Source organism: Pygocentrus nattereri, chromosome 4 (assembly GCF_015220715.1).
Source record: "Pygocentrus nattereri isolate fPygNat1 chromosome 4, fPygNat1.pri, whole genome shotgun sequence".
In the NCBI taxonomy this organism is placed as follows: Eukaryota; Metazoa; Chordata; class Actinopteri; order Characiformes; family Serrasalmidae; genus Pygocentrus; species Pygocentrus nattereri.
Genome location: NC_051214.1, coordinates 34,529,922 through 34,554,968, shown reverse-complemented (window position 1 = coordinate 34,554,968; position 25,047 = coordinate 34,529,922). Strand labels below are relative to the sequence as shown.

Here is a 25,047-nt window from a genome sequence, read left to right as displayed (position 1 = left end):
AAGCAAGTCTATGTGAGGTTATTAAACAACTTGAGGCAAAAGTGATGATAATATAAGTGGAAGTGTGAAGTAAATTCCAACAAAAGTAGGTGGAGTGTCATCAGGTGGAGGTACCACTCCCAAGAGTAACGATTCAGTGTGTCCATTTTCAAATGTATTTATTTGCATGTAGAACATTTAGTGATGTCTTCTTTGAAGGTGATGTATTTTTTGTATTTGGTATTTACAGTCTAACAAATCACTAAGCTATCTATGTGATGGTCAGTTGCTTCATAACACAATTCTCAATCCTGAGCCCTGGTTAGTCTACCTTTGCCTTGTGGTCTGACGTGAGGTTCTCCACTTTTATTGCGGTCTCCTTCTTTAAATCCGAACAGTTGTTTTCTCTGTATCAAAGAAAATCAGTGAAAAAGCAATATGTGTTTATGTAAATGCATAATACTATCCATCTTTAGCTTATTATATATAGCAAGTTTAATTACCCCCTCTTCTTGATTGCTTTTTCTAACAGCTTCTCCAGTGTAAATTTCTCTTTGTCATGCTGAGCCACCATCTTGTCCACTTGAGTGCAATGGGACTTCTGCATGGCATTGTGGTCCTGAAACAGATAGTTAGTAAAAGCTATTAGCATCTAATTTAAAGTCTAGCTGGTAGTCCTCACTTTTTGTTTTCTTAGTCAAGAATAAAAAAGAAATACTCATTTCATACTCAGTTTTGAAGCAGATGTCTTCTAACCAAACCACAGCATCCTATTTAGCAGACAGAGATTTCTAACACCATAAAAAGGTGAACGTCTCTGAGGGAACCAGCCATCTTAGCAATTCTAATAAGCGTCTGCTGTTGCGCCCAGGATCAAAGATGGGCAAAATGGCCTTTGATAACATCAGGTGATAGGATGCACTTACTTAGAATCAGGCATCATGAAGAGGGAAAATAAAAAAAAAATCAAGAGTACACTTAGTGATAAACTGTGTCTTAGAGAATACCAACCTTTGCATGCTTTTTCTTCAATGCATTCAGCTCTTTCTGCTGTTTCTTGATCAGTTTAACATATGACTAAGGAGAGAAGATGAGGATTTGTGAGTCTTTCTCTAAGTTACAGCTGTGACATTAATGAATCAGGTCAATTAAGCATGGTTTATTATGGTGATGACAATCACATAACCTATTAAAAATGAGAAATGGATAATAAGCAATAAGACTTACTTTCATCTGTTTCAAGTCCTCAATCGTCACTTGGTTAACCAGTGCAGAATCTGTGAGGAAGGTTCATAAGGTATAGCATGTCAAGCAAAAGTCATGGACTTTTGGTAGATTTACCAAAACAATGTGACAGTGAGCAGTTTAATATGTTTATTTACTAGAAACTTCTACACAAATGGAAGATTTGTTTAAATTTCACAAAGTGCACCCTGTATGGACTTATGATGAGCACAACATTAGTACAAGTAGTGCATTAATGACTGTGACATTTCTGCAACAGCGTGGATAGAAGTAACAAAAAAATAATTAGCCTTAGTAAAGCAGGCATTGCACAGCCAAAAGGATTTCAATATGCGCTTTTGGTAATCATTTGAAAAACGTTTTTTAAAGAAAAGCAGTTCAAAATATTGCTTTTCTAAAACTTTTTGGGTTTAGGTTTATTCTCTTCATCAAATTAAGAATAATGTGGCATGGCCAGTGTTCCCAAAGGTTTTTTTCATAGAAAATAAATAAATGTGTTCAAAAAGTCTCTCTGACTCATCTCAAAGCTATTGGATGGGGCTCCATCCAAGACTCCAGAGAATGTAGTTTCACTGCTCCACAGCTTTATGGCCCTCTACAGCTTTAGTGTCCTTTGTCCGACACTTCAGATTGGCCATGGTGCCCTTAAGCTGACGTGTGTGCTGTTCTATTCTAATTGGCAATGAAGATTATACAAGCTTTGTGTGCACAATGCAACACCTGTGTCAACAATGGTTCACCTTAAAGCAGGTGAATTGACTTACTAGAAGTAAGTGTCTACAAACATCTGGACTGTATGACAATGATCTGGGTCAGTAAGAAATCTGTACTGGTACTCACCTTTCTTGGTTTCGCTGCTGTTGTTCTGAGTGCCAGTAGAGGTCTGGGCCATGTCTGAGCTGGTTTGAGGAGTCACACTGGCCTTCACCTGATTCACCTTGCCCTTCTTATCATTCTTGGAGCTCTCATTTGGCACATCTGCAATGTCGCTCTATATTAACAGAACACATTTGCTTAGCCTAGGAGGGGGCCTCAATGAATGAAGACTAGCGACACACAAATAAAGACAGGGATTAGTCTTGTTAAAATTGCTTACTGTTTCAATACCAAGCGCTCTCATTTGGTCTGCTCTCTTCTCAGCTATGGAGAGGAACTTCTTTGGGTCAGAGAGAGCATCCACAATTGCTGAAAAAGGGACAGTGGCAGAGAATACACTAAAGATGGGCACCAACAGAGAAGTAACAAAAACACAGTAAATATTTAACTGAAGGAAAACTGTTGGGACCTAAATGTGGAAAAACAACAAAACATGCTAAATACAAAATGCAAAGTGAAAAAAAAACTGCATAAATTCATGAGCTAAAAATGAATAAAACAAAGGCAAGACTGTGCCCATTTGTTTATTGTTGTGTCCACTTCTCTTCTCAGCCAGCACCTTCATGAATAAACCGTGATCTTCATTAGAGTGTGCGAGCTGGACATGCGGTGCTATGGACTGAGCAGTAGTACAAAAGGGGCCAGGTGAAAGAAAGACAATGACCATGGCCATACGCACTCCGCACACTCAGTCTCAACAACCCCTTCACAACACACAGCAGCAAAAGAGGGCTCACTCACCATTCAGAACATGGTAATCAAACCCACATATTTATGCATGTTATTATAACCTCTGAAAGGTGAGATTATGAACCTCCATGACCCAACCTACTGCCAGCTTTGCTCTGTTAGCCAAAACTACAAAGAGCAACCTGGGTACACACAATAGTTTATAACCTCTTAAGGCTTTTTGAAAGCTTTTCATTTCAGAATTCTGTTGTAGTGTTTTTAATAAAAATTCAAATGTTAATTCAACACTTATTTTTTACAGTGCAATGTTCTGTGCCCTATGCACATAGAGCACAAGGAGCATTTATGGCTTTGGCTCAATAGTGGCACATTATTGCTTTTCCACTTGCCACACGGCTGTCAGTGGACAACACCAACATAAAAAGTGACCTGCACCTGGCCTCCAGGCATTCTACATTCCTCCTTACAGCTCTTATAAAAATTAATTGTTCTTAAATGTCAAGTTTAAATAAAGTTGTTGGTTACTAATTCTCTTTTCTGTGTTCAAGTTCACTACATTTCCTTGGTGACAGCACCTGTTCTGCTTTGTGATTGGTCACACTTTTTTCATTAATTTTATGAAGAACGCTCCAAAACGACAAGAATGGCTCTTAACAATCTTCAGTTCTTCTGCTGATACAGAAAAAGGGTACACTATAAAGAATTTCTGTAATTTCAACAATAAAGCATTGTGGTCAAGCCAGTATAACACTTTAAATGTGTTTTAAACAGCACACAGTTTTGAATTCTGGGAAAACGTTTAGAGTACAGGCAGATTATACTGTATCACATACCTAACTGCATGGCTACTGTAACAGATTTGTAAGAATACTTTAATAGTTCATTAAAACGTATAGTATTGTAAGTTTTACTGTAAAACTGGACACCACAAGTACTTTTTGAAGTGGCAAGAGTCTATCATCTTCACTGACATTTAACTTAAATGTTAAAAGTTATAGCTGAGCTGCATTCATATCTGTGAACCTGAACTGTGTAACCTAATGCACAAACTTTTGCTTTGTAAATATCCTTTTTACTTTTATGGGGCAGTCGTGGGCTGGAGGTTAGGGATCTGGCCCTGTGACCGGAAAGTTGCCGGTTTGATCCCCAGGGCTGACAGTCCATGACTGAGGTGTCCTTGAGCAAGACACCTAACCCCCAACTGCTCCCCGGGCGCGGTGGATAGGGCTGCCCACCGCTCCGGGCAAATGTGCTCACTGCCCCCTAGTGTGTGTGGTCACTGGTGTGTATGTGGTCTTTCACTTCACGGATGGGTTAAATGCGGAGGTGGAATTTCCCCGGTTGTGGGATCAAAAAAGTATCACTTTTAACTTAACTACTTAATGCTAAACAACTCTAGCTTAAACACTGACTTTTGGAGCTTATAAGCCATGTAAACAACATGTAAATTAGTATAAAATATTACAATACAAAACACAGAAAACAGGCAGAGCAATCGTTAATTACATTAGATTTGCACAGTGTTGTACAGCATGAAGCTCAATGGGTGTCAAAACGGCAAGAAGGAGGAATCCGACGAAGGCAGAACATATTTTACATATTTTACTTTGTGTGCTATAGCTTTTCAATGAATCCATTAGTAAATACTTCAACTTATATCATTAATATGAGTTTTATTAAGGAGTCTGTTTTTTGAAAGAATTGCTATTTGCACTTTTGAAAAACTGAAATGAAAATAATACACTACAGTTTAGTATAATAAGCAATGCTCTTTGGTAGGCTCACCTTTACAGTGGTTTAAGGTAGCACAGATGTATTTATTAACAGTATATAATCAAATAAGTTAAATGTTACAATTTAGTAAATAATATGATGTGGCTATATAGAATATATCACAAATAGGACTAATACTGCATTGAGAAAACTACTTGAGATGACCACCTGAACATTACCTGGTAGACAGACAGATACAGAGAGAGATAGAAAGAGAGAGAGGGGCGGTAAGAGCTGTCCACCTGGGGCGAGCATAGGGTAACTCATCAAACAGCCACAGTTAAAACCATTTTCAGCCCTACAGTATGCAAATATATAACATTCAAAAATATCTTGCTGTCAATATGTAGTCTGGTAAAAGTACAGTTTTGTGTTGTATTTGAAAATACAATACAATATCATAAGACTAAACAAACAGTATGGGTGCTATAAATGTCAATTACAGTAACTACATGGCAACTCTTCTACCAGTGAGTTACTGTAAATTTTAAGGATACTTTTTTTTACAATCCAGATACATGTCTGTTACCCAAGCTACAAACAATGCAAATGTACCTTAAAAGTACCTTATGCAACTGTAACTATGATTTTGGACTACAATGCTTTTAAAGGCTCTATGTTCATTCCTATTCATTCTGAATGGGAGACAGACTTTCCATAGCACCTAATAATTTGAACAAATTTGTCCTGTTATAAGAACAAATCTCAGAGTGCTTTAAGAACAAAAGGGCACCAGTAGGTGAGCAGGAGTCTGCAGAGGCCACTGGTATAGCCACACACATACACATCATCTGGACAAATCTGGGCCATGGCTGTAGGGCAGAGATGTACTCTTAATACAGTGGATGACTGAGTACATGAGGCGTTTCAGTGCCAGAGGTGGTCTCTAGATATAAGAGCAAAATCTTTACCTAAACCTTGAGAGAGACTACTATGTAACACAGAGTTACACAGTAGAGCCACATGTAGCGGTGTAAAGGTCTATAAGATACAGTACTATTGTTGTTAACTGTAGGCTAAGAAACTGTTACCTACTGTAAAATACACATGTGGGCATAATAAAAAATGCAGTGTTCAAAAACATCAACTTAACCTCATGCAACCTACTGTGTTAGTGAGTATTATAGCATGTGTCTGCAGTATGTGTGTGGTTGGGGGTGGAAAGTGGGTGGATGCAGTCACTTTTAGGTTTTATTCAGCTCTCCAGCAGAACCCTTAACATAAGCCCACACAATCTGCCACATAAGGTTAGGACCAAAAAACCCATGAAAGCAGCCCAGGCGTGAGGCAGAACTGTAAAGATTAAAAGTCAGGCCAGCTTGAAATTCAGCTTTCTACATAGCTTTATTTACTTTTCTCTACTGAGTCTAGTCAAAAGTTGTCTTACAGGTTTAGTACTGCATCTATGTTACCTCTACAAAATATTAGTATAATAGTTTACTTTATGAAAAACATGATTCTTATTCATTTCCTCCCCTCAGTTTAGTCTTTGCCTGTTCTCACCCACAGGCTATGACTCCCTTTAACATGCAGTGCCCCAACTGTGCGGTGGGGTGGTAAATTCTTCTTTTTCTCAGACTTCTGACTGTAGAGACCTAAAGCAATACTGGGTTTAGAACTTATGACCTCTTGTCTCCTCATGACCAAGCAGTTATATGCTATATGCTATAGCATATAGTGTATGCAACTGGCCAAAACTGTAATGTTAGTTGCTTTCCAAAAGTGTTGCACCTCATCTGCCAAAGCTTAACAGTTTTTGTCTAGTATAAAAACCTACTAAAATCTCCATAAACATGCTATTTTTCCAACTATAGCCTATGAAATTCTATCAGAACCGAACCCATTTTCTACTTTGCTTTCCCTTTCAAGATAACCTTTACAGTTCACTGGCTGTGAGATTATGATATTCTAACATAAAAACAGACAGAGTGCTGAACCTGATTTGACTTGGGCTTTTCTTTTAAAAACTCCATCACAGTATTTTTATTTGACTACTTTCCATTAACAGCTCCAGCATATCTTGATTACCTACCTTTTTCTCCAAATAACTGTCTGACATAGACTCCTGTCTTCCACAAATTAGCTGTTCTTATTTTTGAGAGACTGTGTGTTGTCGGGGTTTCTTCATTTGAATTGAAAATAAAATTCTCATTTCTCACTAGTCGTTGGACAGGTGACAGAATGGAAGATGAGATTTGCTGTTGTTTCTCAAACGAGTATTTATTAATAATTTAATGAGTGAATAATTTCAATTAAGACACTTAGAGCTTTCCATAAAAACAACGGTACAAGCTTTGTGGGCCTTTGTCACTTGAAATTGTCCTAATCTCACCGCTCCTGGTGTGTTTGTGCTCACTCACCCCCAAAGCCGTCTGGTACGTAGGTCTTAAGGACGATGTTGCAGAAGACAGTTGGGAGAGAAAGGGGCTTGTTGCCCTCGTTCCTCAGAGAGATGTGTCTGTACCCAGCCTGCAGGCCGTCCAGCGGCAGGATCCTCTGACCAATCAGCTTATTATTATCATCATAGACAGCGATCCTCAACACAGCCAGGTCTGGAAGGATGACCTGTGTTCAGACAGATGATGAAGAAGTGTTATAACTCACATATCACTGGAAAGTATGATGCTAATTCTCATAGTTTGCAGTGTTGCTTAAACATTATTTTTAATTCTCATGACTTTTATTATTTTTGCAAATACGTAATATGTACAATTATATATCAATGTGTACAAGTGTATAAATACTGCTAACAGCACTACAAAGTATTATAAAACATTAAACCTGCTGTACCCTCTTATAGAAAAGTCACATGTATTTCTCATGTAAATAAACACGATTTTTGCACATTTCACGTTAAAGAAAGTGAAAAAATGTGTGATCACGTGAAAATGTGTTTACAAGTGAAGAAGCATGAGATAACATGAAAACGTTGAAAAAAACACAATTAGTTGTAAATGTGGTTTTTGCTCACTTCATATAAATTTCTTTTCTGTAAGTGGTGTTTGTCTGCAACATCTACACTTTGTCTCTATGCATTCTTTCACTTGAGAACCACAGAGCTACAGAAACATCAAGTCAAATTCCCTTCAAGAATTTCCATCACTGGAGTGAAGTGTTATGACACATGTCAGTTTAAACACTGCTAAAGATGTGCAAGCAGAGCTCAACTCAAGTTATGAAGGACCCTCAGCAAATGCAGACAGCACCTAACAGTAAAACCTTGGATTTCTCATCATGAAAATGTTTACAGCCCTAAAATATATGCTCTGTTTGATGAGGCTTGGATATCTATAGCTATCAAGACGTAGCTGCAGGCAAGAACCCATATTATGGGCTCTCCAGATGCAGGGTTTTTTCCCATCTGGTAACTTTAACAGGACCTGCTGACAAATCTAATTGACACAATATTGGCCTGATGAAGTCCTCAAATGTAGTTCATCAAGCAATGTATTTCTGGTGTCCAAAAATTTACAGAAAAGTATATAGCATATTGAAAAACAGTAGCAGGGGCCATCTTGAAGCCTACTGTTGCCAGTAGACAGATGATGGTAAACTTGACATTCCATTATTTCAAATAGAGCTTTTTTCAACAGAGAACAGAAAAGAATCAGTACCAATGGTCCACTGATTGCAGTGGTAAATAGAATGTTCTGTCAAAACTTCAATTTACCCATGACAATGGAATAAACTGGATGTTGATTTTTCGGGACCTATAATTGCTGATTGTCTCGTTGTGGAAGTCCAGGCAAACTTTGTATTTTACAACAAAAAAGTGTCCCTCTACCTTGTTAACATTAAATAAAAACTTGACATTGCTAAAGCTCTCCTTTGATAATAATTCACTTTCGCTGGTGTTACTGTAACCATGGCAATGCTTCTGTTTCAACATCCATGTGTAAACACAGCATTAATATAGTCTGTACAACATTTTTATACCAAACAGTTCATCATAATGTCAAATCCACACAGGCAAGTCTATCTATTAACAACTCAACACAGCTTGCAGCTCTCATGATGCCATTTAGTGACGTATATGCTACTACAATATAATTACTTGATAGCTACTTGATAGTATCCTGGCTGATAATATCTGCATTTGGGATGAGGGGAAAATAGCGTAATTCAGATCTTCCATCTAACTATTACTATGATCTAGACAGTAACATTTACAAAATCATAGATCACAGAGCCATATCTGAGGATGCACTGCTGAATGTATGCTTTTACATAACCTGAAACCTGAAGGCCAAGGACACATGCAGTGAACCTCCCTGTTTCTGCACATACATGCTGTACCTGAACAGCAGAAAAAAGAAAGACGGTAGGAGAGTAATGCGAGGGAAAGATTAGGAGCAACAGAAAGACAGAATAAGAGAGAAAAGGGAAGACTGATTTCATCTGGAAGAATGACAAAAGGTACTTTACGAGAGCAATGGGCATAAAAATGCAAATTTTAGTGAACCGATAAGAGAATGTAAGCCACGGATGGAAAGAGAGAGACAAAGAGAAAGATGATGATGCCCCAAGAATGAGTTTAAGATACAGACTATGATAATGCCTGTTAGATGAGAGTGTTTATCTATCTCTGTGTATTGTGCAGTGTTAATGTGATTTATGTGTTTTTTTCTTCCGTTTGTATCTGCAGGTTTAGTTTTGCTGAGTATGTATGGCTGAGTTGTGGTAATAACTGAGTAACAGCAGCACTGATGTGTGTGTGAGACAGTGAGTAGAAGAGAAAGGCTTTGTTACAGCAGCACTGGGCTTAACTCGACGGCGATTTGAACATGTGTGTATGTTAAAGAGAAAGCAAAGGACAGTAAAAATTATACCTGAGCTATTTGTAATTACATAATAATTACATAGTTATATAATGATTGCATTAACAATCAAGTCTTATATTTATGGGTCTACTTATTTTCTGCCTCTGATACAATTAAACATTTTACATCAAACCACTGTAGAAGTCTTTGTTTATATCACAATTAATTAATTATGCTGAAATTTTGAAAACCTGGTCGAATTCCTCTTTTATATAGATAATTGTAAGTGTAGTATAGTGAATGTTTGCAGAGTGAATTCAGGTCTTTATATCAAAAGCACAGTTTGTGTGTTAGTAACAGCAGTGCAGGCTGTATGAGTGTGTGTGTAATGGCAGTGGTAATGGCTGTGCTTGTGTGTGTGTGTGTGTGTGTATGTGTAAGTGATGCGGTTACAGCAGATTTGTCAGCTGTGTGTGCACGTGGGTGTAAGCTGGGAGTGTGGGGGCTAACAGCAGCGCTGATGACTATGTGTTTGTAAAGGTGTGTGTGTGAAAGGGGGTTAACAGCAGTTAATGTGTGTGTGTGTGTGTGTGTGTACGTGGAGCAGGCAGCACTGCGGCAGCTGTGATTTATGGCCTGCGCCGGAGTCTCAGTGTCATGGCTGAGAGACTCCACCATTCTGCTGGCCTCAGCATAATAACCCCGTTCTCTCTCTCTCTCTCTCTCTCTCATTCCCTGTCCCTCTCTCGGCCAAAGGAAAAGCTAAAAATACAGCTATTGAGCAAATACTACGTAAAAATGGTAATAGTTATTCCTTGTGGTGAAAATGAAATAAATAAATACAAAAAACACTCAACTTAAAATTGTCCACGTCTTTGTCTTGCATTTCTTTTTACCTTGCAGGTACACTTATCAGGTTTGTGTGTTTTTATGTACCAAATCATAATCTCTTTTTCACATTTTACAACATGCCTTTATCCCTTTGAATTGATCCCTGTTTTGTTACTGTGCCTCTAAGAATGTATATGTAAGTGTGACTTTATATGTGCAAATAAACTCAGACTGATAGGCTTGTATTGTACTGCATTCTTTCTCCTTATAACTTCAGTGTGAATGGATGTAGCTAAACTGCTGTAGTCTGAATAGGTGGATGTATTTAAATGTCTTGGCTTTTGTGACATCACAGAAAAAGTGAATTTAAAACAGACTGCCTTTGCAGCTTATTGTCCATATATATAAAGGGTGTACTGGTGCCTTAAAACTTAAATACATGCTGCATCAAACTCTTCACAATATGGGCCCTTTAAATGTGAATTTTTTAATGTGTTTAATATTTCTCATTGTAAGAACATTATATGATAATTCTACTCATTTTTTTATGCAGTTATATCACTTGCAGATCAATTTAAGTGTTTCAAGCATTGTTTCTAGAAAAAAGCTAAAATAATGGCAAACTGACTACAGATGATATTAAATAAAATTACTTCAAGGAGAGAAAAACGTCCACAAATAAGGCAATTCCTTTAACAGTCTCAAATAGAGAGAAATTCTAGATATATTTACTGCGTTCGAAATAATTTTACTCACAAAAGGAAAAAGCAACACCTACAGAGCAGCCAATATACTAAATAGTATTTCTGCATAGCAGTCCAGATTACCACACTCTTTCTCTCTCTCTCTCTCTTTCTGTCTCTCTTCCTCTGGGTCTGTTTCATTGCCTTTCTTCTTTCTTTTTCCCCATATCCTCTCCATTTCAGATCTTCAGTCAGCTCTCCTTTGTTCTCTGCTTTGTTCTCACTTACAGCGCTCTGGCTCTGCTCCTCTTGTGATAAATGGCAGCGTCACATTCATCTGCTTCATCTTGCTCACTGACACTAACTCCATGAACTTCACTATAATTTCTCATCATTTTCCTTTATCACTCCTTTGATAGGTCCTGCTACCTCCTTCTCACCATTCTTCTTTAAAGCAGCCTCTCTCCCTTGCTTGTCATTGGCTTTCAATTTCTCTCTGCGCCGGTTCTCTCTTTAGATCTCCTTTCCTCTTCCTGCAGTCCTGTTCTACTAAAAAAGCTTGTGTTGTTCCACACATCAGACAGCTCTAATGGGACATGCCAATCCAGTCAGACAAAAGGCTTGACATTTACAGCACTGTGCAAAGGGCTGAGACCAACCTTCATTTAAAATTTTCAGCAAAAACGGCCATTAAGTACAACTTGTTCATTTAAAACAAAAAAAAAAAAGCAGGAAACAAATTTAACAGAAAATTATGCAGAAGCCTCAACAAATAACTCGTGGACTTGCTTTCAGTCTTCAAAGAAATCTTCAGAAATATTTTTCCACATGTCCAATGCTCAGTCTTAGAAGTTGGTTGCACTTTCTGCTGCTCATGATCCAAATAATCCCAAAAACACTGAGCATTACTGAGGTCTGGGGTGGTCAGTTTTATCTTTCTTTTCAGACTCATAGTGTTAAGATGTCTTCTCACAGTGGAAGGATGGACAAAAACACCTTTGCACTTTTTCAGATCTGAAGTAAAAGTGGAGCTTGATTTTCTCCTGTCTCTCAAAGATGAAAGCCTTAATAATAATAATATAATAATAATAATCTTTATTTGTATAGCACCTTTCATACATACATGCAACTCAAAGTGCTTTACAGAATAAATAAAAAGAAAACAAAGATAAGCAAAACACATTAAAAGAAATAAAGACAGAAGGAAACAAAATAAAATAATGAAATAAACTGAAAAAGATAAAATGAAAAAGATAGAACAGACAAAAGTTTAAGATTACTCTTGAAGCTGTACAGGGATGTAATGCCTCTTAGCTCCTCAGGAAGAGAGTTCCAAAGCTTTGGGCCATAGTGGCTAAAAGCACCCTCGCCAATCTTTAACCGGGTTTTAGGAATCACCAGTAGATTACTGTTTGAAGACCTGAGAGACCTGACAGGAACATATCTCACCATCATTTCAGTGAGGTAAAGAGGAGCAAGACCATGAAGACATTTAAAAACCATCACCAGAACCTTAAAATCTATTCTAAAACTGACAGGTAACCAGTGCAGTGAGTGGAGTGCAGGTGTAATATGACCTCTCTTTCTTCTGCGGGTCAAGACCCTTGCAGCAGCATTCTGAACTCGCTGTAGGTGAGAAATAGATCTCTTTGGGAGAGCAGATAAAACAGCGTTAAGTACTGTTTATCTGATGGTGACAGTTTTGTTGATCAACCGTGTCTTGCATGGTTGTTAGGAGTCCCATTTTCTGTGTATCTTTTATTAATATTTTGATCTTCAGTTTTTTCATGTATTTGCCTTAATAAAATGATCTTAGATGTAAACTCATGAAAAATGTACTTGTACTTACTGGCCATTTTGACTGGACATTAAATAAATGAAGGGTGGTATCTGTACAAGCTTTACAAATGTTGACCAATACATTAATAAAAAAAACTTCACTGTAATGCTATTAAAACAGCTAGTGCTGATTACCTTCATTGCAAACATTTGAGAGGTCAAGCAAGTTGATTTAAAAACAATTTATTGATCTGATGTTGACATCTGCAAAAGATTGTGTATACGAGGCATAATGAGATTACTGTAGCACTGTAAAATGAAATGAGGCAGGCATTGATTTGAACTGTTTGTGAGATTTGGATGAATGAAAAATGAAGCTGTTGTTCATCTCAACTATTTTGCCTTGCCTTGTTATTTTAATCTCCAAATATTTTACCTAATAGTAACAAAACTGATTATACTTGTTAACAGCCTGTTTTCCAGGTTGACCTGACAATATTTTGTTGCATTCTGTCATATTCAACTCTGAACATCTCCATCAGCACATCCATCTGTGCTGCACACTATGAAGTATAAATGGAAATGCGTAGTGTACAGCATGCAATGCTAACGTGTTTAGAATGTGAGAAGCGTGTGATGGGATGGCAGCTGATAAGGCTGCAGCAGTCCAATGTCTACTTATTCACAGCAGAGAAGGTTTTAAACAAGAATAATCCACCATTATAAAATTATTTAGTGGAAAAAAAACAATGAATACTTTTTTTCAGTTATTCATTCATTTATTCATACAAAAAGCCCCGTGGAGTTTAATATTATTTCTCACTCACAGCTCATTGAACCAAGTTCTGTCTGATGTGCAAATTGTACATTTTTCACATTTGTGTAAATAGTAGGGTATATTTTATTATTAGTAGAATTGAATGAAAAAGTTGCTGTGTGTGGTGGCATTTTTTGCCCTTTTTTTCTAATTCAAATTAAAAACATGAATTAAATGGTGTAATTATAATTGTATTTCCCATGTGACTGTGCATTGTTTAAGACAACTCAAATTCAAATAAAAAATGTAAGAATTTGTTGCTGCACAAGCATCAATGTTAGTGACTTAATGGCTTCAGGCAGAGGCTCATAGGACTGTCAGAGGACCTGGAGGCCAATGATGGACATTCATATTACAGAGATGCTGAGTGAGCCCAGTGCTTCCCAACCCTGGGCCCTAAGGAACAATGCCCTGCACATTTCAGTGTTTTCACTTCTCTCCACAAGCTTGATTCAGCTAATCAGGACTGACTTTCCTGAAAGCATCTTAACACAAAGATTATTCTGAAATGGTAGTTCAAACATCATAATGACCACTCTCTCTACCAGTACTGTTAAGACGATCGTAACAATACAAAGATTTTGGAAAACTGGGTCCAGCTCGTTAACAACTGCTGACTGTTTGTAGTAAGTGTGTTAAAGCAGGGAAAGTGCTATAACTTGTAGGGCAGTGTTTCCCCAACAGTCCTGCGAGCCCCCAGTCACAATGTCACATACTTGACACATAATGCTGATGCATGACACATACATTTCCACACAGAACATCAGCAAATCACTTGACAGAACTGTCCTCAGCCTGGTTAGTCACTAGTGGAGGCTCCTAACACTATCTAACCAAAGTTTAGATATTTTTATCACTTCCTCATAAAACATGCGGCAATAAAAAAGCCCCTCTTAACGTCCCACCCACATTTGATGATTGACAGGAGTGCCTTGTTGAAAGTGAAAATGCAATTGCAAACTTTGGCAGAGGTAGAGTGTAACAGTGAGGAAATGCAACTGCAAATGGGCGGCTGTTATCCTGTTTTTAATACGTCAATCAATAAAATTTAAATGTCAGAAGGACTTTGCTTTTCCACGCTACATCCAGCTATTATGCATGGAAATGGAAATGCAAATATACCTTTTGCATTTGAATTTGAATTATGTCTTAAATAATACACAATCAAATAAGAAATACCATTGTAACTACACAATATAATTAGCATATTCAAGTCTGCATCTGAATTTGAAAAAAGTCCAGAATATGCTGCCATAGGTCTTGTTTTGTACAACGAAAATAAACAGAGATACTGAAGGGTAAGTAGTATTGTAAAGATGGTCTTTGTGAGATCAATCTCCAACCCATTTATACACACAAATGAGCAGGCTAATAAGATTAAATAATGCTAAGTGAACTTCAGTATTATTTCTAATTACTGCACCCATCTCCTGTCTCACTGTGGTGATTGTAAGGGCCACCCACCTTTCTGAAGACAAACGGTTCTTCATTGTAGGCTGGGTTCAGGCCATTGTTCATCACCATGCGGGTGCGGAACTCTTTGCGGATAGTGTCAGTGGGAAGGCCATACATGTCCACCTCCACGTAAGTGCCAATCTTCTTATCTGATAAAAATTGACCTGAGAACACCTGAGGTTGACAGACAGATACAACAGTCAGCAATCTCTTTACAGAGACGATGAAGAAACTAATCCAGGTAGACCTAATGGAGATATCATACATGTACATTACCACAAGTTGCAGACAGATCTACTCATGAAGTGTTTTTCCTCTTACTACTTTCCATGTTACAATAACTCTGGAGGCATCAAAACAGACATTATCTGTAGTGCTGACTTAACAGCCTATTGTGAATATTTAAGTGTATGTGTCTGTATACCAAACAGTCTAACCTGAACACTGCAAGTGGCAGCAATGACCCCATCCACTGGCGTCTCAGAGAATGGGTCAAACATTCTGTCGGAGCGTCGCATGAAGTCTGGCTTCAGGAGATACCTGCAGGTGACATGCAGAGACCAAACTGTCACCTTTCTCCACAAGTTATGACTACTGAACTTAAACAACTACTGTAAAAATATAAATAGTCCAGTCACTACATACATGCAAATTGTTGAATGAAACATTGTCCCTATTTCTACATCTCCCACTGAATACTCTAGGCTATTTTTTGCTTGAAATGGTTTACCAATGACTGTACAATACAACCATCTGTCATTCTAAATGCTGCTTAAACAACCAAATCCAATGTCAAGTACTAATACTATGTGGATAACATAAGGGAATAAATCTATCATGACTACAATATTTAATCTTGATTTTAAGGACTTTCCTGAAAGCTAATCAGAGTGGAAATCAAACCTAATATGTTTACAGCAGCATCAGGCAGCGCTATGCCTTTAAGGCAGGTGTTAATTATTTTTCTGATTAATTGTTCGGAAGAAGATTGATGACCTGAGATTTTTCCATTACAAAAACCTGCGAATCGTCAAACATGAGAACACACACACACTCACACACACAACAATCAAGTTGACAGCGCCTGATTTCTAATGATGGGCCTCTACTCCTCTGCATTTCTCCAGTGCAGAGTAAAGTTAAGCCCAGCAGAAGAGCAGACAGTACAACTCACAGGGGGCTGTAATCCTCAGAGAGTTTTTTCCTTCAGGCCAAGCCTTTAGATGGGTGATCTCCATGCAGCAGACAGCCGAGTGTGTGAGAGGACTGATATTTAGTGAGTGCTCATTTGCGCTAATGCAGATCGTGGATATGAGCTGCCCCTGGCTATGTCTAATGAGATGTGACACACTTTAATTGATGAGTTTTGCCATGACGATGCTCCCACACTCACCCACATGCGCCGTTATACTCAAACTTCCCCTGGTTCAACTGCATGGCCAAGTCTGCAGATACAGAGAGAATCTTAATAAGCTTTTTTTCTTTTACTAATCTTAAGTACAGTTTGGACTGGATTAGTTTTACATGGTGAGGCACTGTAATTTAAGTGATTACTGACAAGATCTGTGATTTAAATCCAGACATCTGCAATGTCTTACAAGTCTGAGAAGTAGTAATTCTTCATTAAATTTGGAATTCCCTCAGTAAAAGAAGTTCAAATTGACCTTCATGGTAAAGTTATAGGAAAACCTGCAACAGCTGTGCACGTTTTTTTAAGATGAATACCACTAATGTGAGCATTAGTTTGCTTTTTTGTAAGAATTTAAGGGAATTTCAAAGAAAGTAAACAGATACTTCATGATGTAAAAATCTAATTTTTCTCTTTCAAACTGCATTACAGGAAAGTGAATCCAGCTCAAACAGAGCTGTAGTTTAGTTCAGACTAATTTTAGAACTGTCAAATCAGCTGATTTTAATATGAGATTCACAGTATTCTGGAATAGTAATAAGACATCACCGATCGCTGGCTATCTCTCTGTAAAAATGTTAAACAATGCTTAACACAATACTGTACTGGCAGATACCATTAAAATTTTGGTATTTTGCATTAAAACTTCAGTTTTGCCTTTTTAGAATGAAGGGATACTACATTACCAACCTCTGAGTAATATAGTGATAACATTTTGAGTATTACTGTCACGTGAATGAGTCTGCCTGCTATCTGGAGGTTAAACAGAGGGTGACAAGCCTCTTCATCAGTATACAAAGCCCCTATTTCTCCTGTTTCTTTCTTTCATTCACCCTTTCTTTGCCTGACTCTCCTGCCAGTTCACCCCTGAGTAGCTCTGCACGAACCATATGTTCTAAACTTAGAGCCGGGAGCCAACGGGGCTGCATCTGTTAAAAAACATGCTCCTTTGTGTATGAGAGACTGCATGAGGCCATTTGACATGCAATGGACTAACTGTGTATTTAGCCTTGTGGTGACACTCATGGCCTATTTCAACAGCTATCCTCATAGTCGTAGGAACATTTTTGGAGAACATTAGACACGGCCTATTTTATGCATAAGATGCGACATCTGAGCACTGGATTTTTAAGCAGTAATAACCCTAAAACAGTGCAAGTACTTGCCTGTTTATATGCCTGTATATATAAAAAATATGAAGACAAAGAGGTATAAAAATAAATCTGTCATAATTATTATGAAACTGTTAATATATTGCTGCTGTTGGAAGAAAACCTTGTATCTCCAAAATGTTAACTTTACAGGAAAAGGAAAAAACCTACTTACTTTTAATGTAAGTCAATGGAACCAGACGTTTTTCCAAGTAAATTCAGGCCTTTTCAGGAAGATCAGTTTCTTTTGGTCCATTGATCACGAAATTTACAGACAATGTAAAGAATAACAGACATTTTTAAATTAAAAACTGTCAAAAACTGAAAAAATGTCCAAAATGGAGATACTAGGTTTTCTTCTGATAGCAGTGATATAGAATAATATATGCTAACTGCAATTATATTCCACAATTGTTAGCTTTCACAATCATATGTTACATCACAACAAACAGAACATGAATGGAGTGCATTTTCACAGGTTGGTCTGAGGCTAATGCATTTAAATTCAAGAAGGCAGAAAACAGATGAATTGAGACTCATCATGGGTTTTACAAAAACAACTAACTAGACACCCTTTAGAAAGCAGCACTGAGTAATGTTGCAACCAGCCTAGGCATAAATAGCGTAAGGCAATACATTCGATCCTGTTTTGCTTTTTACTGTACTTTGTACTACTGCAATAGAAGACTTTCTATCTATCTATCTATCTATCTATCTATCTATCTAGATTTGAAATTTTAGTGCATTTCTAAAAATAATTCTGAATTGAACCAATATAATCAAATCAAAATTCTAATGATGAGCAGTAGATCTAATGGTGCAACTATTTGTATATTGATGTGATACTGATTTGATCTAAAGAATCAGAATCAAATCAAATCACTGAGAGAGCCAGTGATTTATAACCCTGCTTGCAACTGAAAAGGGTTTCCAGTACAGATACTAGGTTTAGTTTCTCAAACACAGCATGATGGACATTCATTGAACATGTAGTCCCATATGTTTGGAAAAAGTCCATGCATGATGCACTTCATTATGTGTCAGAAACATGTTCATTTGGTGTTTACTCAGTAGTAGGGTTGCTGGGGCTCTTACAGTGCCCCAGGGCAGAGCTATACCTGGGGTTTGGAAGTTCAGAGACACCATCTGGCAGCCAGCGTTCCAGAAGATCTGAGGCATGTAATTACTGGAGTCCACGCGGCCTCCTTTGGGGTAGATTCGGCTCATCTGCCGCTTGTTGTAGCTGTGCGTTAGCCGATGAGGAAAAGGCACACAGGGAGGGGCATGCAAATGGACAGCGCAGTTATTTATAACTCGTAACAGCAGGGGTCCAAGCTGCATTCCCAAGAGAGGGACTGGCAGCTATGACAGAGCTACAGGAGTCCGTTTTAAAAAGAACACAGGCACTTATGAGTTTTAAAAGTGGGAATGGAATAGCCTGTTTGACTTTCTCACAGAGAAAAGGACTCGCAGGACAGAAATGGCTGTAATGATGAAGAACTGATCATAAAAAATAAGGTGCAACGGATCTCACCATTTCATTGTCCACCCCCTTTTTACTTATTTCCTTGTAATTAATTACATTAAGTTACTATTCTATTGCACAACAGTGCCACCACCTGGACAAAGCCTGCATAACCTGTTTCACGTTCTGCAGCAGAATTACACAATTTAAAAAGTGAGGCTGTTGTGAAAAGCTTGCCCATAGAACCAATAACAATAATAACTGATCTAAAACACATGGTGGATAAATGCAAAGTCATTTACTTACATGTAGTCTTAAACATACTTTCCACCCACGCAAAAAGGATACTTTACAAACTCAATAGCGTTGGTTTTCAGGTAACCTAAGCCAACAGACTCATTGAAGGAGGACATGTTGTGATGGATATTTTTCTCTGAAAAAAAAAAAACAGCACGGAAATTGACAAGAAGGCATTAGATCAGTCATTATGTTTACAGTATTGGCTCAAACTAACCAATATTAAAAGTCTTTTTTTTGGTGATTAGTAAAACAACAAGTATTAACTTGTACCCTCTGCGACTTCAAAGCTCTGGAACTTCACAGGCTGGGCGTAGTTGACCATGGCAGAGAGGTAAGGGTGGATGTTGGTGGTGGCTCCTTCATACTTATATGAAGCAATCAGCTGCTGCTCAGCATCTGCTTCCTCAGTGGTATCCGTACTCTAATGCAGGACACCAGCACAACAGCTCAGCTATTTCACCATTCAAAAGCTATTCAGGTTTGACAACAGCCATATGCAAAAGTTTATTTTCTGAAAATAAGGCAACACATCCTCTAGAGAACAAACTTCAATATCATTTTTTGTAAACTTTAGTGGGTGGCGTGGTGGGAAGCGCTGTCGCCTCACAGCAAGTAGGGCCTGGGATCGATTCCCCGGCTGGGTGACCAGAGTCCTCTCTGTGTGGAGTTTGCATGTTCTCTGTGTGTCTGCATGAGTTTCCTTCAGGCACTCCGATTTCCTCCCACAGTCCAAAGACATGCAGTCAGGCTAACTGGACATGGTAAATTGCCCTTAGGTGTGAGTGAATGTATATGTCTGTCTGTCTCTGCCCTGCGATGGACTGGCAACCTGTCTAGGGTGTATCCTGCCTTCCACCCGATGACGGCTGGGATAGGCTCCAGCTCCCCCCACGACCCTGAGGGAGAAGCGGCTTAGGTGTGTGTGTGTATACTTTAGCGCAAACGTTCTATTCATTTGCGAGTTTAACATATTGAGAAAAAATAAAACATACAATATATTGATCAAGGGCACCCACACTTTTGCATATGACAGTATAGTACAAACATGCTGGACACACCTGACTGTACTGTTATTATTTTTAGACATTTTGATCCAAAGTACACAGTAAGGTTTATGCCTATGCTCAATATGAATTCATCACTAAAACTATTTCTTTTAATAATTTCTTTGTCCCTCTCAAACAAGTAGCTTTCAGCAGCCGGCAGAATTTAAAGATCATAGTTTTGATGTGCTGCATTACAAAATGTAGAAAACAGTACAAATGAGGAAAGAAACTCTTCTATGAGAAGGCATGTTCAAATTATAACTGGTCCTGTATATTTAAATGTAATCATTCAGTCAGTGTGTGGAGGAATGTCGTAATATCTAAAATCAAACACATTTCTCAGCAGTGAAAATGTTGAAATATTGGACCTTCTTTTTGTTATCGAGATCCGAAGCCTCTGACACATCAGTTACGTCTGCTTCTGTCGTCTCAGAAATCTCTGTGATCTCGTCATCAGCAATCTGAGTGGAAGACATCAAAAGGAAAAGCAGGGGTCAAACAAGTTACATTAGCACAAGACATTCACTGGGCTGTGGTGGGATGAGGATCTTGTGAGAAAGGCCCACCTTCTCCTTCTTGACACTGTTTTCTTGTGTGTCTTGTTCGCTGGGCTCTTCTGACACGTTGCGAGGTTTCGTATCCGAGTTTACTTCCTTGCCATCAGCTGTAAACAAAGTGTACAAGTTGAAAATGAAAGTATTCATTGTTAATCACTTTCATTGTGAAAGAGCTGTTTTTTGCAGTAAAACTAGAGAAATTTGGCTACCTAGAAAGCCAGTTTGTCATTGCATATGTAAAGGTGTTTCATTTTGTGACATCACAACCATGAAATGTATGTAAATGTAATGTGACACTAAACATGACTTGATTTGACTGATTTGATTTTGATCTGTATAGCACTGCTGTGAATAGGTACAGTGCCCTCCACAAATATTGGCACCCCTGCTAAACATGAGCAAAAACAACCTATAAAATACATTCCTTATTGCTAATCCTTTTGATCTTTAATCAAAATAATAACAAAAAACTAACTTTTTTTTTGAAAAACCTAAATCTTATCAGGAAATTAATAATTTTTTTCCTCAAATCTCTGTCAAAACTACTTCATTTAATACTTTGTGCAGCATCTCTATGCAATGATAACAGCTCTGAGTCTTCCTCTATAATGCTTAATGAGACTGGAGAACACGTAGCAAAGGATCTGTGACTATTTCTCCACACAGAACCTCTCCAGATCCTTCAGATTCCAAGGTCCACACTGTGGACACTCCTATTAAGCTCACGCCACAGGTTTTCTATGGAGTTTAGGACAGGGGACTGGGGTAGTCATGGCAAAACTTTAATTCTGTGGTCAGTGAACCATTTTTGTGTTTTGGATCTTAACTATCTTTGTGTTTACGCCAATCTTACCTCTGGTTATTGTTTCCAAAAACCTGTATTTTGATCGCATCTGACCGTAAAACATGGTCTTGCTGAAAGTTGTGGTAATGTTTGGCAAACTGTAGAAGCTTTGTGTTTGTTGGTCCTTGACAGTAGAGGCTTTCTTCTGGCAATCCCCCCAAACAACTTGTGATTTTACAGGCAGGCATTTGATTGTAGTTTGTGAGATGCTGTGAATCCAAAACCTAACTAATGTCTGCAATTGTCCATCTGTAATTGTTTTGAGACCATCAAACCATCCTCCACACCGTGTATGGGGTCAGTATAGACATATGTCCTCTTCCAAACAGATTCCAGAAAATATGCATTTCAACTTTAATTTGCATTTTAACTTTAAAATTTAACTGCTTTCTTGTAGTCAGTATTTGTGGAGGGCACAATAAATAAAAAAAACATTATGCAAAACACACAAGTCTGCAAAAGCAGGCCTTAAAGTAAATTTAAAAGAGTTAAAGCTAGGGCGGCACTATAAATTGCATTTTTATCATTATCATGATGTGAATTTCCATGACAGACAGATCATTAAAGGCAACAATAACTGAACAGATCAAATTAAATTACACATGCGATGTAATAAGATTGCAGGAATGTAGCATTACGAGCTGTGTCTAATATCAGAGCAACGGTTCCCTCAGGGGATTTGAACCTCAGTGGAAAGCCAATGACTTTAAATGTGATGACTATTCGTACTCCCAGGATTAGGTGTAAAATGTGTCAATCAGTAATTGCTAGTGCCCCAACAAACCTGTATCACCATAAAAAGGCCGTTTGAAGCATTAAATATACTGTATTGTATATATCTCCATTCTTGTTGTCTTTTAATTTTGTACATACACTTGAAAATGGCAACTGCGATTAACAATGAATTAAAATGTTATGATGAATGGACCCATTGAAATACATTAACAATACTTAAGAAGACGTTTTCCATTTTCAGTGAAATTACAATTTTGGACATTCAAGGAATTGTTCCAATAGCAGCAATGTATTTTATTGTTTTTGTAGACCTATGCAGGAATAAAAATAATATTTTAAAGTACATTTCCTTGAAAAAATTTTTTACATGCCCATTTACATCATGTTTTACTTTAAGCAAAAATAAGTTAACACATCTTTCACAGAGACAAGAGTATGGCATTTATCTGCAAATTTTAATGCACAATTTCTATTTTAACATATTGGAAAAAATAAAACATAGAACATGTGCCAGATTGTTTGCATTTTGTTTTATTTTCCTTCCCTATATGTTAAATTATGCAATTATGTTAAACAGTAAATATGTATTAAAATTTGCAGTTGTTTTCTGTATGTTCTCTGTATGTTACTTGATCGGGGTGGCCAAACACTTTACACTTTATTTGTTTTTGTAGGCTTCTCATGGGATGTTGACTATTTTCCTAACAGTCTTTTAAACAGGAGTTATTTTGCACTTTTTTACAATTTATTATTTTGCACAATAATGAATGAGGCTTATCTAATGTACTTTGGGTATTTGCCTAAAGAAGAATTTTGTTGAATTTGTTTTTAATGAAAAAAAAAATGTTTCTGAGGCATACTTTTACTTTTTTATTTTTTTTTATAGAACTTTGCATTGTGCATGTCAAACAGCCCTAGTTAAATAAAGAGTTAAATAATTCTATATCCATGAAAAGCATGAAGACAAAGCACAGAAAAAGCCCTGATTTAGCAAATACATACAGTTGCAACCTAAACTGACTATAAGGGGACTACTAGTGGATTACTTCACTCAATGAAAGCAGAGTTTAACTGTGTGATTCAGAGTGATAGACAGCTGATTTAAGAGCAGTAGCTGACCGTTGTCCATGTCGTCTTCATTCTCATCCTCTCCTGCCTGCACACTCATCTCTCCTGCCTCCATGTGTCTCTTAAACGACTCCAGTTGCTCTGCACAAACACACACATGCATACTATACAGCAAAGTCAATCAACAAGCAACCATTTTTTTCTTTGCTCTTGGCAATAACATCAATGCATGCATATGATAGGATTCTAAAAGTGGGAGTAGTTTCACTAAAGACATCTTGAATTGTTTCAAGAGTGTCCAAGAGCACAGATGAATAGAGTATCCAGCCAAATCACCAGAGGTTCAGAAGGAAAGACTTTATAAGTATCAAGATGGACAATGTGAAGACATGATGATACGTACTCTGCTCAACTTCAGGTTTTAAGCGTTTGTTTTTTATGAGGATTTTTCTCTTGAGGTCAGTTGGAGAAGGGAGGGGACGACCAGGCTCAATCTAAAAAGTAAAAATAAAATAAAAATATTGAAGTGTTTTAATGTGGACATGCCCTCATCTTACCTTATTACACCCCGATATCCAGATGTCAAAATTCTACTCTACAGTAAAATGGAAAATAGCTTGTGTCTATGAAGGGCAAATTCTTTCATGTGACCTAGTATTAAAAAATGCTGAGGCATCTAAATGTTCCATAAATGCTCCATGATGTATAAACATGGTCTTGATACAGTGTGTGATGGGTGAGTTAGAATACCACGTACTGGGAAGCCCTCCACTGGCTGTTTGAGTAACAGATCTCCAAAGATGTCCTCACAGTACTTGGCCATCTTATACTGCTGAGGTTTACTAAAATACATGAACAGGACATGTGATAAAACAGAGAACAAAAAAGCTAGAGAAATTCAATTCAAATTTTAAAGAAACATCACTCAAAAAAAGAGCATAACCCTTAATTCTGACAGTTCACTGTAGATGCTTTAGATCAGGTATGTCAAACTGGGGATCTTCCAGGCCAAAGTGCTGTGGAGATTAGCGTTTTGATGTCTGATGTTTTTAATGCAGTTCATGAAGACCTTGGTAATTAGCTGATGAACTGAATCAGGTGTGTTTAATAAGGTACTGAGCTGCAGTGTTTTGTCCTGTGAGGACTGGAGCCTGACACATCTGATTTAGATGCTCAGTTTGTCTTTAATAAACATTCAACTAATAAATATTTATTAAATGTAACTAACTGAAGTGAAAAAAGCTATCTCACAAAAAGTGCTGCCTACAAATATGGTGCCTGAGACTTTACTATAGTTCTGTGACCAACTTTCACCATAAAACATTTTTAGGTGCATGCAGAGTGGACAGCTACATGCAGGGCAGTGTAAGGCAAAATAGTCCCAATAAAAATTATTATGATTTTTTTAATTGACCATAATTTTACCATTATCAACACAATGAATTAAAACTCAAAAGTGTAATGTGACGTATAGTTAGTAAGTTTCTCTACAATGCATCATTTCATGACTGAATTAAGCAGGAATTTTGAAATTCAGTGGAAATCCTCTTCAACTTTAATCTAAATCCTAAATCTAATTCTAAAC

At 37.6% G+C, this 25,047-nt stretch overlaps 1 protein-coding gene across 3 annotated transcripts in view; it reads right to left on the bottom strand.

Annotated features, from left to right (window-relative positions):
* LOC108411796 (1-phosphatidylinositol 4,5-bisphosphate phosphodiesterase beta-4) overlaps positions 1 to 25,047 on the bottom strand; it is a 90,290-nt gene that overhangs the window by 8,001 nt on the left and 57,242 nt on the right. For all 3 annotated transcript variants that reach the window (XM_017683544.2, XM_037537910.1, XM_017683554.2), the window contains 18 exons: positions 24,220 to 24,304; positions 23,866 to 23,956; positions 23,514 to 23,603; positions 20,825 to 20,922; positions 20,627 to 20,719; positions 19,483 to 19,633; positions 19,261 to 19,345; positions 18,566 to 18,690; positions 16,282 to 16,333; positions 15,326 to 15,428; positions 14,898 to 15,062; positions 6,924 to 7,128; positions 2,321 to 2,409; positions 2,065 to 2,215; positions 1,207 to 1,256; positions 991 to 1,056; positions 483 to 598; positions 311 to 386 (listed from right to left, as the gene is read on the bottom strand). In XM_017683544.2, the coding sequence (XP_017539033.1) occupies positions 311 to 386; positions 483 to 598; positions 991 to 1,056; positions 1,207 to 1,256; positions 2,065 to 2,215; positions 2,321 to 2,409; positions 6,924 to 7,128; positions 14,898 to 15,062; positions 15,326 to 15,428; positions 16,282 to 16,333; positions 18,566 to 18,690; positions 19,261 to 19,345; positions 19,483 to 19,633; positions 20,627 to 20,719; positions 20,825 to 20,922; positions 23,514 to 23,603; positions 23,866 to 23,956; positions 24,220 to 24,304 (1,891 nt within the window). The remainder of the gene's footprint in view (positions 1 to 310; positions 387 to 482; positions 599 to 990; positions 1,057 to 1,206; positions 1,257 to 2,064; positions 2,216 to 2,320; positions 2,410 to 6,923; positions 7,129 to 14,897; positions 15,063 to 15,325; positions 15,429 to 16,281; positions 16,334 to 18,565; positions 18,691 to 19,260; positions 19,346 to 19,482; positions 19,634 to 20,626; positions 20,720 to 20,824; positions 20,923 to 23,513; positions 23,604 to 23,865; positions 23,957 to 24,219; positions 24,305 to 25,047) is intronic.